The sequence below is a fragment of the Antrostomus carolinensis genome, unplaced genomic scaffold (assembly GCF_000700745.2).
Source record: "Antrostomus carolinensis isolate BGI_N321 unplaced genomic scaffold, ASM70074v2 scaffold21150, whole genome shotgun sequence".
NCBI classification, from domain to species: Eukaryota; Metazoa; Chordata; class Aves; order Caprimulgiformes; family Caprimulgidae; genus Antrostomus; species Antrostomus carolinensis.
In genome coordinates, this window is record NW_010287992.1 from 3,722 (window position 1) to 18,957 (window position 15,236).

At 45.7% G+C, this 15,236-nt stretch overlaps 1 protein-coding gene across 1 annotated transcript in view; it reads right to left on the bottom strand.

Annotated features, from left to right (window-relative positions):
• LOC104522824 (extracellular calcium-sensing receptor) overlaps positions 1–15,236 on the bottom strand; it is a 40,289-nt gene that overhangs the window by 1,030 nt on the left and 24,023 nt on the right. The window contains 4 exon segments of the mRNA XM_029084297.1: positions 1–3; positions 5–1,097; positions 3,792–3,915; positions 8,122–8,352. The exon segment at positions 1–3 is cut by the window's left edge and continues 1,030 nt beyond it. Of these exon segments, the coding sequence (XP_028940130.1) occupies positions 1–3; positions 5–1,097; positions 3,792–3,915; positions 8,122–8,352 (1,451 nt within the window).

A 15,236-nucleotide genomic window follows, 5' to 3' on the forward strand; every position in this document is an offset into this window, starting at 1 on the left:
TTCTTGCTTGCCCCCCCGCGCTTGCTGGCGCTGCCGCTCGGCAGAGGCTGGTAGAGGAAAAGGGTCCTCATGGTTGCTCTTGCTGCTGATGGAGGAGGAAGGGGTGGAGCCGGTGGAGCCTCCCAGGCTGTTGGAGCGCTTGCGCGACACGTTGCTGCGTCTCAGCGTGGCTCTGGCAGCCACCTTGAAAGCGTGGGCAGCTGTGCTGCAGCGCACCTCCTCAATTGTGTTGCGGGAGGGCTTGAAGAGGATGATGTAGACTTTGTTGAAGAAGATGCAGGCCAGGAGCCCAAAGCTGGCAGCCAGTATCGCAATCACCTCCACGGCAGAGACAAACTTGCCATATGTGCTGGCGTAAGCAGGGATGAAGGAGATCCAGACGATGAAGAAGATCAGCATGCTGAAGGTGATGAATTTGGCCTCATTGAAGTTCTCAGGCAGCTTTCGAGACTTGAAGGCAAAGAAGAAGCAGATGGCTGCCAGGAGGCAAGTGTAGCCAATGAGGAAGCCAAGGGCCATCAGGGAGCCTTCATGGCAGGTGATGAAGATAATCTCATCCTCCAGTTCATGGTTTCGGTAACTGGACGGCGGGGCTGTGTAGAGCCAAATCACACAGATGACAATCTGCACGAATGTGCACAAGAAGACGAGGAGGAACTGGAGGTTGAGGCCCCACCACTTTCGGTGGAGGCTGGTGGGGATCTTTGCCTCAAAGACGAGCAGGACACGGTTGGTTTTCACCAGGATGCAGGAGATGCAGAGGACAAAGCTGATGCCGAAAGCTGGCTGCCGCAGACGGCAAGTCCAGTTCTGGGGCTCACCAATGAAGAACAATGAGCTGGAGAAGCAGCAGAGCAAGGAGAAGAGGAGGAGGTAGGACAGCTCCCGGTTTGTGGCCTTGACGATGGGCGTGTTGCGAAATTTGGTGAAGACTCCCAGGACAAAAGAAGTCAGGAAAATTCCCAGCACAGCAAAGAGAGTCAGAGCGATCCCAAAGGGCTCTGTCCAGGACAGAAACTCTATCTGCTTGGGGATGCAGGACGTGTGGTTCTCATTGGACCAATAATCCTCAGGGCACTTGTCACAGGCACTTGCATCTGAAAAAGAAGTGACAGGGAGAGGGGAGGTTTGTCAGAATGAGAGGCTGAAATGTGGGATGACATATACAGCAGCTACACACCAGCCTTCACCTTAAATACTTGGGGTGTTCCCTTCAGGTGTCTGCAGGTTCCCAGAATCGTATGTTGGTGTCTCAGAGTGTTTTACACTGAAACAACCAGTCTCCCATGGGCTATTTACCAAAACACAAAGCATGCTTAGTTCTAGCTTAAAAAAATTCCCGCTCCTGCACTCGTGTTTTTGGAATCCATTTATTGATAAAACTTTGCAAACCGTGATTGCTATCAGCTGTGACACAGGCTCTTTCTTGTTCCTTCATTTTTATAAGCTACTTCTGCCTGTCTTCATACCTTTCACACTTTTATCATCATTGGAAACATCCTGCCTGTCTCAATTACAGAGTAAATTAAAAACGTGCTTCCCTCCTTAAGTGCTTTGAGAGCCTATTTCATATTCCACAGAGGCGAATCTTGGAAGCATTTAAATTTCTCTTCCCTGAAGGCAGCCAATGCCCTTGACTCCCAGCACACTCACATTTCATGTCAGAACACGAGGGGAATATGTTTCTTAACAATATTGCTCCCCCCTACCCAGAAAAGTGTCCCACTGACACCTGCAAAGGGCCAGTTGATGCCTCCATCCCTTCCCCCTACATGAAACTAGTTGTGCCTACTGGGATGGCAATGCATGTCTCCAATGGCTGCCATGATCAAAAGGCAAGAACCTGCTGCTTCTGCTCTTCTTCTTTGACCCAAATGGGTCTTGTGCTCCCATGGGGAGGGTCACATTTCCCTTGATGGCAATGGAAGGAGGTTGAGAGCAGTGAGCTGGCAGTCATAACCTACCTGAGCCTTCGGGATCCCAGCAGAATAGCAATGGGCTGCAGTGAGTTCTGGGAACAAACATTCAGAAATCTCCTTTAGCAGCAACCACCCTCTGAGCTTTGCACCTGAGCACGGACAAAGAGCCAGAGCATAGCTCCCAGAGCAGAGCTTGGTGCCAATGAGAAAGCCAGGAATGCCCAGCTAACGACGGCAGAGGGTTTCAAGCAGGGGTGGTTGGAGGGAGCATCCGTGATGTGATACGATACTGCTTTTCTAATGACTGGTTGCTTCACCTAAGCTGTTCAAGTGAAAAACTTGCACTTGACGCAAAACCTCAATCAGAAGCTCTCTTTACATCCATTCAGGCAATCATTTCTGTTTTTCTTGTGCCTTTTACCTGGAGGCCTATTGCAAACTGTAGGCAAGGCAGAGCTAACTTCACATACCAGGGAATTCAACCTCCTCTACTAGGGACAGGGACAGCTATTTAGCACTGCATCCTAAAGATGTGCTTTCACTCTTGTCTTCAGCTGACAGCGACCATGCTGCCACTGAAGGGAGTAAACCAGATCTCCTTCCCCCCCTAAGGCTGTTCATTCCTGCAACCCCTCCTTCGTGTTAGCACTAGAGGTCATGCAGCTTCTCATTCTAGCTGGAAACTCAACCTGACAAGAGTTTGCTTTCAGGAGGACCAGAGATCTGATCCAACTAGCTCTATGGTCACACAAGTACCAACGTTGCTGCCAGACAAAAAAAAGTGTGAGCAAACGGCTGGGAGAGAACACAACAGATTGTCTCCTCTGGTAGTATCACTGTCTCAGCTGGAGGAGACTGGTTGTAAAACTGCTCTCTCCACCTACAAAACTGGCAAGCACAGGAAAGAAAGAGCAGTACTGTCAGCTGAAACAGAAGCAAGAAACTGCGGAGTCTGAAGGCAGTCACTCCCTCAGCCCCACACATTTCACCAGCACACCAGTGCCAGCTCACAAAATCCTGTGAAAAACACCAGAAGACCCTCATTACACATGACCAGAATTGCTTCTATTTCATTTGAAAATGCTCTACAGTGTGGTCGGGAAAGGACCCTGCTGTTCTGAAAGGATTTACTGGCCTTCATTACCCTGGGGATGCCCAGCACTGAGGGAGCACTAATGGTGTTGGAAATCCAGAATTATTCAACCAGTTCTAAAACTGAGGTTACCTTTTCCGTCCACTGCAGAACCTGAGTGGCTTGATCCAAGCTCCCACTGAAACCAACGTGTCCTTGGGTGTCTGATAGGACCTAGAGATTCTGGTCTCTTGCAGTGCCAGTGCTCAACAGAAGCTGTGGTTGGTTACCCCGTAAAGGGAAATACTCCTCTCTGCTCATGAAGTCAGGGATGGAGTGGACTTTATTTCCTTGTAAAGCATGAAATAAAACCCTGACAACATGAGGAAAAGATGGAGGCAGTCAGATAACTACAGAATGTAGGATTAGGGTAGGGAGTGTCTCCTTCCTCCAGATTTTTGGAGGAACAAAAGCTATTGCTGCAGTGCAATGGAGTTTGCTTGTGGCTGCCTAAGAGGCTTCCTATATGTAAGTCCTTTTTCAATTTTTCTGCCCTAATTTTCCTAACTCAGAGCAGAGGAGACAAGCAAGCTTAGCAGAAGACAGGAGCTGAGAACCACGGGCCTCCACTACTGTAAGCTTTTCAAAAGAAGTCCCTCCAGACTTTCTGTGAATCCCCCTGGCAAGGCAACCTCCAGCTCAGCACTGCAAGGAAGTGACTTCAGCCCAACTGCAGGCAACGCCCAGAGGTCTCTCAGGGTCTCTCTCTGCAACCCCCAAAGCAGCTCTGTGGGTATTACCTGTTTCATCGCTGTACTCCCCGTCGGGGCAGTCCACGCACTCGAAGCAGCAGGTGGGCTCTCCCTCAATGATGCCCTTCCTGGTGCCCGGCAGGCAGTCCCTGCTGCAGTTAGAGAAAGGCACCTGCAAGAAAAGAGCCAGGGAAGGGTTAATGGTGGCAGTGCCACACCTACAGCCTTCCTACAGCAGGACCTTGGGCTTACTCCAAGGGTGTTGGATGGAGAGACTCAGAGGCTCGCCGCTTCCCTCCACAGAACAGACACATTTAGCACAACAGTTGTTCCCCAGCCCACTGCAGTGATATTTGTTTGAAAGAACACACCAAGCGACGGTAGGGAAGATCAGCAGATCATTGTCATCCCTACCGTGTTGTAGGCACTGCGAACTGGTAAGTTACCCATGATACACGTACCAGAAAACAGTCACTAGATGGATAAAAGACAAGACAATGAATCTTTCTTGTCCCAGTTTTTAAAGGGTGGCTACAAAGAAGGTGGGGACTCCCTTTTTACAAGGAGTCACATAGAAATGACAAGGGGTCATGGGTACAGGTTACTCCTGGGGAGATTACAATTGGACACGAGAGAAAAATTTTTCACAATGAGAACAATCAGCCGTTGGAATAATCTCCCCAGGGAAGTGGTGGATTCCCCAACACTGGATACCTTTAAGATTCAGCTTTACAGGGTGCTGGGCAATCTTGTCTAGACTGTGCTTTTGCCAAGAAAGGTTGGAGCAAATGATCCTTGAGATCCCTTCCAACCTGGTATATTCCATGATTCTAAGATTCTACTGGCAGGAATTTGAGTCAGCCTTGGAGATGATGGGCTCTGACTGCTGATCCCCAATTCCATATATTGCATATTGACTGCTAATGATTTATGGGAATTAAAACAGTTTCTTGGAACCCACTTTCCCCTGCTCTCCTGAAGATTACCTCCAACCCAGAAACAAAAAAAGGTAAATTAACTAAACAAGAGGAGTTTTCGTATGATAGAAAGAAAGGCTCTGTTTTTAGAACACTGAGTATCTAAAGATGCAAATCAGCCACTATATGCAGATCCAAAGGCTTCCAGACTTCTGCTGCTGCAAATGATGAGCTGTGTCACCTGCTGGCTGAATTTGTGCTGTGTGAGAGTCCACCTGGGCATAGTCATGTCCTGGCAGCAAGTGGTGGCACGGGTGTGCTCACCACGTGCCTCTTGCACACTGACAACAAGGAGTTCAGCATACTAAGGGGAAGCCTGGGCCTTTTGTACACTGAAACACAACCTGAGGTTGAGCTCACCTTTTCCTAACTCAGTTAAGGGAAGAGATGACACAGAACATGGCTTTCCCAGCTCAGGGGAGTTAAACTCACAATTTCCACTGCCAGAGAAGTACCATGATCTGTACATTTGGTTGGAAGCCTCCATTCACCTTTTTGGAAGTTTACTGCTAGTTTGCCCAAGTGCTGTGTCCTGGTTTTTAGCTCCTCCGGGATCATTATCTGGGAAAGGACTGGGCTTGGTCAGTGAGTGGTGAGCAATTGCACTGTGTATCACTCATTTCCATATTTATTACTATTGTTATTATAATTATTATTTTAATATCAGTATTATTTTGTTTTATTTTATTTTAATTATTAAGTTGTTCTTATCTCAACCTACAAGTCTCCTTACTCCTGCCCCTCAGTTCTCTCCCCTGTTCCCTGTGGGGGCAGGGAGAGTGAGCGAGCGGCTGTGTTTGGCTGCAGCCAAGTGCCAGCCAAGTGAAACCACCACATGCTGCTAACCTGCTGATCTCCAGGAAGCTCCTGTGTGGATGCACTTAGTCAGTGAGCCTGGGGAATTGTTTGGAAGCTGCCTGTGTGCAGGCACTGACCTCAGCCACAGGGTAAACAAGCCCTCAGCAGTGCCAACTCCTGTGTGGAGATGCCTGTTTTTTAACTGCAGTATTTTCTGGCAGCTGAGAGCAGTCGCCATTGCCTGTCACTCTGAGGTACAGCTGCAGCACAGTCTGGGAACTCTGTTTCTAAGCTGTTAATAAGGATCGCGTAATTAATTGGACAGAAACATACCCAGGGCAAATCCCTGCATCTCCACACTTGAAGCACTCTGTTATTGCTGTTAATACCTGTTGCTATTAATGTGGTTTGCTGTTAATACCTGTTCCTTGGGACAGTCTTTCAGCAGGTTGTGCACCCACAAAGAGGACTTCAGCAGTCTTGACTGTCTGTCCCTAGGCTGTCACTGATGATTTTGAACAGGGCTGAAACAAAGGCCGGACTAAAGTCATCCACTGCTTCCCCATTATCTACTAAACTCATTGAGCTTCTAAGGAGGAAAATTAAATTGGTTTGGCATGATTTCATCTTGACAAATCCATGTTGGCTTTTTCTTATCAGTTTATTATCCTCTAAGTGTTTATAAACTGTTTAATATTTTTTTTTATCAAGTCTTCTAGGTTACTGAAGCTCAGCTCAGTTGTAATTCCCTTGGCTCTCCTGTATCTACTTTTAAAAACAGGTATTACAATTACCCTCCTCTAATCCTTTGAGACATCACCCATCCTCCACATTTCTCAAAGATGAATTGCTAGTACTTCTGAGATTGCTTTGGCTGCCTTCTTAAGTATTCTGTGGGGAATTTAATCAAGTTCTGCCAGAATGAATCTATCTATCTTACCTACTTTTTAACTTGTTCCTTTGCAAGGCTGGCCAATGCTGAAGTTTCTGTGTTAAAATCAACTACATTTAATCTTTTTTGAGGATGACGGAGGCATAGAGGGCTTCAATGAGTGAAGTACTGGCTACTCTCTTTGAGCAGAGCCTTTTAGCTGGAAGAAATTCAAACTTTATAAACTGGAAAAAAAGCCGTGACAGACACAGAGATTACAAACCCCTCCGCTGGCACACAATTTACATACCCTGGCATGACACTCTGCAACATCCATTCACATTTTTAACAGTTTAAGACAGAATGAAGATAAATATTGCACTGTTGGACAAATTTAGACTAAGAGAATGTAATTACTCAGTTGAAGTTAAAAAAATTAATCCTGCCTGTTGGAAGAGATGTCAGTGGCACTTCCAATGATCAGAAGAAGCAGTTAAAATATCAGGGGGTTTTAATTCCACTTGTAGTTTGGGCTCAGAGCCTCCAGCTGGGCTTAGAAGAGCCTGAGCTCAGTATTTCTGCTGCAACATGCTCTGCCTGACCCATGTCTCCTTCAGAGAGCTCTGGATTTAAACCATATGTGAAGCTGGGGTGCCTGGCTAAAGGTAAGGCTTAACTGATGGTGTGAGTGTATTAGGCAAGTGTAGCTACTGCAGAAGCAGCTACCTGATCTGTCAGCCAACGTGAATAATCACCTGGAAGTGAATTGCCTTGTTCATTAATCAGGTGCTGGTTTAACATGTCTAAACATTGCAGCGGGACCTGGCAGCAATATTTCTGAGCTAACACTCCCTGTGTCACCTCCCAGGCCACAAGCCAGATGCCCACTCAGTGCTCCCTCTGGGAGCTGGGGTTTCTGTCGAGGCTGGAGCAGGCTGGCAGCTCACCTGGTTCTTGTCTGGAGATCTCTGCAGCGCATTCCCACCATGCCGAGGAGACACAGCCCTGGCTGCTAGTGACGATACAGTTATGCTGAAAAGACCTAACACATGAAAGGAAGTGGAGAAGGATTTGGCCTGACTAAAGTCGATGGCTACATCACATACTTTTGAGACTGCACAAGCACCTTCTGGTAGATTAAAAAAGGGTAGCAGGTACTGGCATCTCCCACTATTTGAGCACCATGTCCAAGTTAACCTGGGAAGGCTGACAGGGCTCGTTCTCTTTGGTTTGCAAGGCAAGGGTGGGTGGAATGCTCTGGCACTTGGAGGGTAAAGCCAGCAGAAACTGCTGTGAATTTAACTAGGAGCAGGAGAGACACTTCTTGAGACAGAGATACTGAGAGTGGAAGAGATGGCTGTTTTCAGTAACGAAACTACTGCATTCAGGAAAACTTGACTTTAGTCAACAGCCAGACTTGGGCAATGAATTTATCATCCTTGTGGAAACAGCATTACAAAATTTCAAGCTAACTACTTGGGCCAGAAAAAAAGGCATTATTTAAAGTATTAATACCCAGGCTCATCAAATGTGTAGGAGGGGAGAAGCAGCTGTCTGTTATTTCCAGAAGTGTTTAAGAGGGTGTGAAAGACTATGGCAGAGACAATTTATACAGTAAGATGAATGGGTCTTTTAATGACACATGGAGCCATAATATAGGAGTCCGCAGGGTCACTTCACATTTCAGCTGTGGAAACCTGGGAAACATTGCTGCAAGGATTTAAGCACTTACCTCCTTAGAGAATCCACTCCACAGGATCTTGTTTTCATTGATAAAGAGCCTCTCCCCTTTCTTGGCATAAACGTTGTAATGCCCAACCTCCTCAAAAACGACTGAGCCATCCTCCAGAGAGAGATGCCAATTGATTATTGAGTAATTCCCTACCAGGTCCCCAAACTCATCAAAATCCACTTGCTCCCCCATGTTATTGGTGAAATTTAAGTGGCGCAGATGCTTGAGAACCTAGAGACAGAGAGAGAGAGAGAGAGAGAGAGTGTGAATGTCTGTGTGTCACAACTCTACCACAGCACACGTCTGCTAGAGGGACAAAACTGGAAATAATCACTTTATTACAGTCTTTAATCTCTTAAAAATCACTTAATCACAGCAGTTAGCAGGCTTTCTCTCATAAACATCACATGTATACACAAAGCCTGTACAAACCTTGTAGACTGCACAAGGTATCACAGCCCTCAGAGTGGATGGACCCCACCTGTAATGCTTTGCTTACCAGCTGCTACCCCATCAGCCATTTAGCATTCCTCTTCAGTCCCTTCCAGACACCTCTGCAAGCCCGCTGCTCTCCTTCAGGGGCAGAGAAGTGGCAGCAGCCACTGAAGTGTTTTGATCACCCACGCATCCCTCTCACCCTGCTCTTGCAGCTACTCTGCATGAACGCTCTCAGATGGCATCACTTGTCTCTGAATGATCAATCACTCGGAAATGAGAATGCTTTAGAAACAATTCAAACTTGACTTTTGATTGAAAAACCCCAAGCCCAATGCACTTCAGTACAAAATAACAAATCAAGCTCGTTCAATACGTGACAGCCCTGGAGAATCCACACCACTTTTTTTTTTGGCTCCTGTCTCCAGGTTGCACAGTTTAAAGTAATCACATTCTGCCTGTCCCCACATGTTGACTCCTGTAATTTTCACCTCGTGCCTTAAACTATCATATGCAGTGGACAAGAGCAGTTAATCCCAGGGACAACTGCAGTTGCAAAGTTCACCATCTAGGTAGTCTGACAGGTAGACCAAAGAAGCTGCAGCATGAAAGAAAGCCGATAGTGGCATCTGTGATACAATTCATCCACATCACATTTTTCTTCAGAAGTTAGGTGCTGGTTTATGCACTTACGAGATTTCCACACTTCCCCCCCCACCCCATTTAATGGATGTTCTTAGTTACTCTGTAGAGCTCATCTGTGGAAAGTTGAGGTGACTCTGAGGGCACCTGGCTGTCAGCTGTCCCTAGACCACTGTGTCATGGTTGCTGCTGTGCAGCACCTGCACCTGCACCAGCTTGTACACTCAGTTCTCTCTCTCTCACCTGTGCATGCCCAAACATACAATCCTGGACTGCAAAATCTAAGAAAAAACCAAACTAAAATCAATTTGTTTGGGCAGGCAGAGCCCTCCTTACCCCATAGACACAGAACAGACAAAATTGTTTTGATGGAGCCTTTTCACATGGGAACATGGACAGGGAAACAGAATCACTTCATTCATTCCTGTCAGTTTTGCTAAATTGTCTAATTTTTCTCTGTTTCCTTTTGGGATCTCCTATCTCAAGCTAAAATCCCCAGAGCTACAGAGATACCCTCCTCTCACTGCCTATATCAATGCCAGCCTGACAGAGTCTGGAAAAATCACAGCAGTACTATGCAGGACGTGGCTGGAATACCTCTTCAGCGTTGGGTGATGTTGATGGAAGTAGATCAAAACACTGCCACAATATTCAGTCTTTGAATAATCAGTGAGATGGCTGAATGGGGTTGTTCAGTCTGGAGAAAAGGAGGCTGAGGAGAGACCTTCTCGCTCTCTACAACTACCTGAAAGGAGGGTGTAGCGAGGTGGGGGTCAGTCTGTTCAACCAAGTAACAAGTGACAGGAAAAGAGAAAAATGCCTCAAGTTGCTCCAGGGGAGGTTTAGGTTGGATATGAGGAAAAATTTCTTCACTACAAGGGTTATCAGGCATTGGAACAGGCTGCCCTGGGCAGTGGTGGAGTCCCCATCCCTGTAGGTATTTAAAAGACAGGTAGATGTGGTGCTTAGGGATATGGTTTAGTAGCCATGGTGGTGTTGTGTTGATGGTTGGATCAGATGATCTTAGAGGTCTTTTCCAACCTAAATGATTCTGTGATTCTATGGCAGAGGCAGTATTTTTTTTCTGTTTTTCTCACCTCCACTGGCCCTTCTCTGTAGACAAGCTCCCTCATAAGGTGTGCAGCTGCAATGATCTCACTGAAGATCTAGGAGCTGTCCCTAGAAGACCTCACCTTCTGATGGACATGGCAAAAGAAGGTTCTGTGCTCTGTCACTTTGCTGTGGACAAGGTATTACCTGCTGTGGGGAAGGAAAGAGGAGACCGCTCCCCTCTCCTCCCCCTCATCCCCGAGGGCCACCCAGGAAGGTGCTGCTTGCCAGTCTCCGGCAGGGAACAGAGCAAGAACAGGGCAAAGGCAGCTCTGAGGTCAGAATGGGTGACACAGGGTCTGAAGATCCACGGTGGTGTCTGTACTGCATCAACTCACTTTGTCCTTGTCTACAATGGGGCTGCAATCCTGGACATGCTAGCAGGAACTTGTCCACCAGGAGCGTATGTCCCAAGCAGGAAACTGCATTCCTCTGCAGGCTCTAACCCCACCCCAGGGTGACCCCAGCAGCTTTGATGTCCAGATCAGATTTGAGTCGTTAGGTTGAGCTGAATGCCATGTTTCTCCTCACTCCAACTCAGTACTGTGCTCTCGTGCAGCACTGCAGCACTCTGCTGAACGACACTAGGATATCCTGACTGGATGTCACCGCTGGGTTGACTGTTATCTGTACAGACAGGAGGTGCAGACCTTGCACTGCTTTTGATGACAGTTACTACACACGTTAGGAGATAATAATGCATGAGCCATATTGAAGATTCTTCAGTTCAAATCCTGCCTCTCCTGGCCAGCTGCAGCAGCAGGAGGCTGGCTGGTCTTACAGTCAGCGAGGTGAACAGTGGAGAAACTTATGGATTCTCTGGATACAATTTTTTTTTTGTTTAATTTCATAACATTCATCTCAATCAGTCTATTCCTTTGCCTTACCTCCTGACATTAGGCTTCTTAGAAAGTAATACATTCCTCTGGCTACTGGTGGGCTTTTGTAGGATTAGTTTAGCAGCATGTCTCCCTTGGTCACACACACACACTACACCTGAGGATTCAGGTTACAAACCATTTCATTTATGAGCTTACATCTCCATGTGGCGGGTAAATATTCATATAAAAGCACTAATCTTCACTTAATGTTGTCTTTCCTCAGGCACAGAATAGCAGCTTTAGCTATGCAGCCATAGCCAGGGAACAGGAGAGCCCGTGTATCAGTTCATGCCCTATTTAAAATCCCAAATGGAGGGGCAACAGTAACAACAGGAGTAACAAAACCTGTTTTCTCTTTTCAGCAAATATCAAAGTTTGCCTTAAAGTCTAAATTTTTGGGAGGCAGCTTGTGAAATAGTAACGGAAAGACTATTAGGACATGGTCCTGTTTTAGATGGTAAGAAAATCCCAGGATGATATCTGTTAAAAAACTAACACAGGTTCTGCTGTCTACAGGATGAAAATATGGTTTAAATAGCCAAGGACTACAGAAGCACTAAACTTTAAAAGAGGAAGTTGTAGACTCTGAATAACTCCATCTCTCCTTTATAGGCACCAGTCTATCAATGATTAGCTAAAGACTTTACAGGTAAAAATGTGTCACTGTGTTTTGTAACTAAAGATAGAAACATAAATACTCAGAACTCAGTCCACAAAGACTTAAAAGACCCCGCTTCAGTGAGGGCAAGAGCACGTGTCAGGGGTGCGTGTATCATATCCTGGAACCAAGAGTTCATGAAAGAAGTATTGACCTCGGGGCTTGAACACACAGTCAGCAGCTGGTGGAAGCCTGTGGGGACAGCATTGTGTGAGCTGCTGTCTTCAGGTATTTCTTTCAATGATTTTTCTCTCTCCCCCCTGCCCCCCCCAACCCCCCCTCTGTCACAAGCTCCACATTGAATTACAATGCCTTTTAATTAAAACACCTACTATCAGAAAGGACGTGCAAGCTGCCCTCAACTTCACCCTCTCATTACTCCTCGTAAAGCTGTTTCCAGACACGTAGCACCTCATGCTTTATCCAGGCTAGACATTCTGGCTAATGTGGTTTTCACTTTTATGGAAGGATCATAAAAACATAACATAAATACAGTTGTATTAGGGCAGACCAGAAGCCCATCTTCCCACCACCTGTTTCTGATGGTGGCCAACAGCAAATGCCTACACAAGAGTAGATGGGGATGTGGTACTTCCCCAGAATGCTCTCACCCATTTTGCAGTTCAGTGACTTCCTGGACCAAAGGTCTTTGTGCTTGATAACCTGCAGTGGATTTTTCTTCCATGATGTTGCATTTTTGTGTTCTGCACCTCTGCAGACTTTTCACATCCACAGCCTCCTACAGCAAGGAGATCTACATTTTATGAGAAAAGCAGCTCTTCTTCCCCATTGGAACAGAGCATCTACTAATCTCTTTTGATGCCATTTGTGTTTATGTTGGAAGAGGCAAAGAACTCACCTTTTCCGTGCCTCTCAGGACTTCAGAAACCTTTGTCAGATCTCTCTTCAGCCACCTCTTTCCCAGGCTGATAAGCCCTATCTGACTTTTCTGCTTCTTGTACAGAAGCTGTTCCATTGACCCTTCTCCAAACTTTCCCAGTCTCCTTCATCAATTCTGAGACTGGCACATGATACTGAAATGAGACACACCAAGGGCTGCACCAAGAGTTAATGAAATGCTCCCAGAGCACCCTGTTTACCTCTCTGTCCCTTTTTCCAGTGTGGCTATTCCTAACAGTGCATTTACTTCTTTGACTACTACTCAGCCAGAGCTGAGGAGTCTACTTAAGAACCTGTTCAAGCTTGGAGATCTCATTTGTGATTAGTCAGAACTGACCATTTATTTTTATCCTCTGACCATTTGTTTTTATCCTCTGCTGACTACCTTTCAAACAACTATTCATCCATGGGAGGACTGAAGTTGGTGACAGACTATCAGAAGCCTTTTAGAACACTAAGCATGCTCTATCAAGTGGAGCTCCCTTATCCATATACATCCCAATGCCTTCAAAGAACTTCAGGAGGTTTGTGAGGTAAGGTTTCTCTTTACAAAATTCATGGTGTCTCCTCCTCAGTCTATTCTATTTTCCTTCTGTTTTGGTTTTGTTTGTTCGTTTGTTTGTGTGTGTGTGTGTGGTTTTTTGTTTGTTTGTCTTTTACTAGTTTCTAATAATGCATTCAGTCAGGCTTTGCTAGTTCCTTGGATCTCCTCTAGAAAGAACCCTTTTAGAAATCTGATGTCACATCCATCAACTTTCTAGGCCTCAGGGCCCAAGACTGTTTTAAGTGACAGGTTGGTAACTGTAGACAGCACTTCAGCTACTTCATCTGTGAGTTCTGGGAGAGCTCTTGGGGTGGACATCATTCTCTCACACCAAAGTATTAAAGTTCATTTTGCTCTTGTGCCCCATAGCTTCTTCTACAGTCACTTCAATATCAGACAGATCCTCTACAAGTCCTTCATAAATAAACAAACTCAGGAACTTTCTAAAGTTTGTCCATAAAGAGCACACTTTTCTTCTGCTGTGGCCTTACTTTGTCTTTTGAAGTGACAACCTACAGCTCAACAGACACTCCTACTGCTGAAGTGTTTAAGAAAGGATTTACGAGCTTTTACCCCATTTACAGCCTGTTCCTCATTCTTGTTTTCAGCCTGTCTTATTTTATTTTTACATTTAACCTGCCAACAGTTTATGATTCTTCCAATTGTACTCACTGGACATAACTCAGCTGTTTGAAGGATGCTGTCTCGCTTTTAATAAACACCATTTAATAGCTTTGTTTTGCCTTGCCAGCTTCCTTACCCGTTTATCCACCTCTTCTTGATTTGCAGGACACACTTACTTTGTGTCGCCAGTAGAGCCGGTGGCAGGCAAAAAAACCCACTTACACTGTAAATGCTGTCAGGCCACAGATAACTGTGTGTCCACAGGAACGTCCAAAACTGAACTTTTCTGCTCTGGAGCACAAGCCTGCTACTTGCTAGCTGCAAGTATGAACTGATTATACATTTTGATAGCAGCTGGACTAAACAGAAGTGGGGAAAGTGAGTGAGATGCTAAATAGGTTAAAAGCTTTAGTCTTGTTAATTCTTAAATAAACACCAATATACAGATCTACTATGGGTTGTTCTTTACTCTCCCTCAACTGCGACAGGTCCTTAACTAGTCTCCATATAACAGCAAGGATTTAATATCCTTGGCTTCCTTCTGCAATTTCTTTCTAACATGTTTCCTCACTAGGTCAAACAGTCCTGGAAGGGAACTGAACCTGGGCACATTACAAATATCAGTCCTCACAAAAGACAGTAAGTTCTCCCTCCTAACACGCAGTTGCAAGGAATCCTGTCCTAACAGTTAATGTACATTTTCCCACACTGAGTTTTAATTTCTGCCTACCTAGCTATATCCAGGCCTGTAAAACAGTTCTGGACTAACTGGTATCAAATGTTTTTCTTTGCTTTGGTAGGGTGCCCATCCTGAGAGCAGCAAACAATTCCACTTCATGGCTCAATGTGAAGATGAAAAGCTGGTGACTGCACTGAAGATGGCAAGTCTCCCTTTCCTTCTGAATTGCCAAGGGTCCATTCTCCCCCATTGTTTCAGGTTCCTACTCAAGCACTTGGAGAAGATATTTTCATAACACTGTAACAGGCTTAATGACTTGAGAGATCAGCTGTCACATTAGCCCAATGGTAAGCATCAGGAGAAAATATGCCCATGCCACTTCTGAAAGAGCCACTTGTAAAATACTTTAATGGAAATGTTCCCTGAAGCAATCAGGTTTTTTTCTTCCCTCCTTTTTTTTCCATCTATACATGTATCAATCTTTATTTACATGCTAGCAACATGTAGCAGCACGCTAGCTATATTTACTGTCCATATCAATCACAGGATCATAGAACCGTTTTGGTTGGAAAAGACCTTTAAGATCATTGAGTCCAGCTGTAAACCCAACACTGCCGAGTCCACCTGTAAACCATGTCCCTG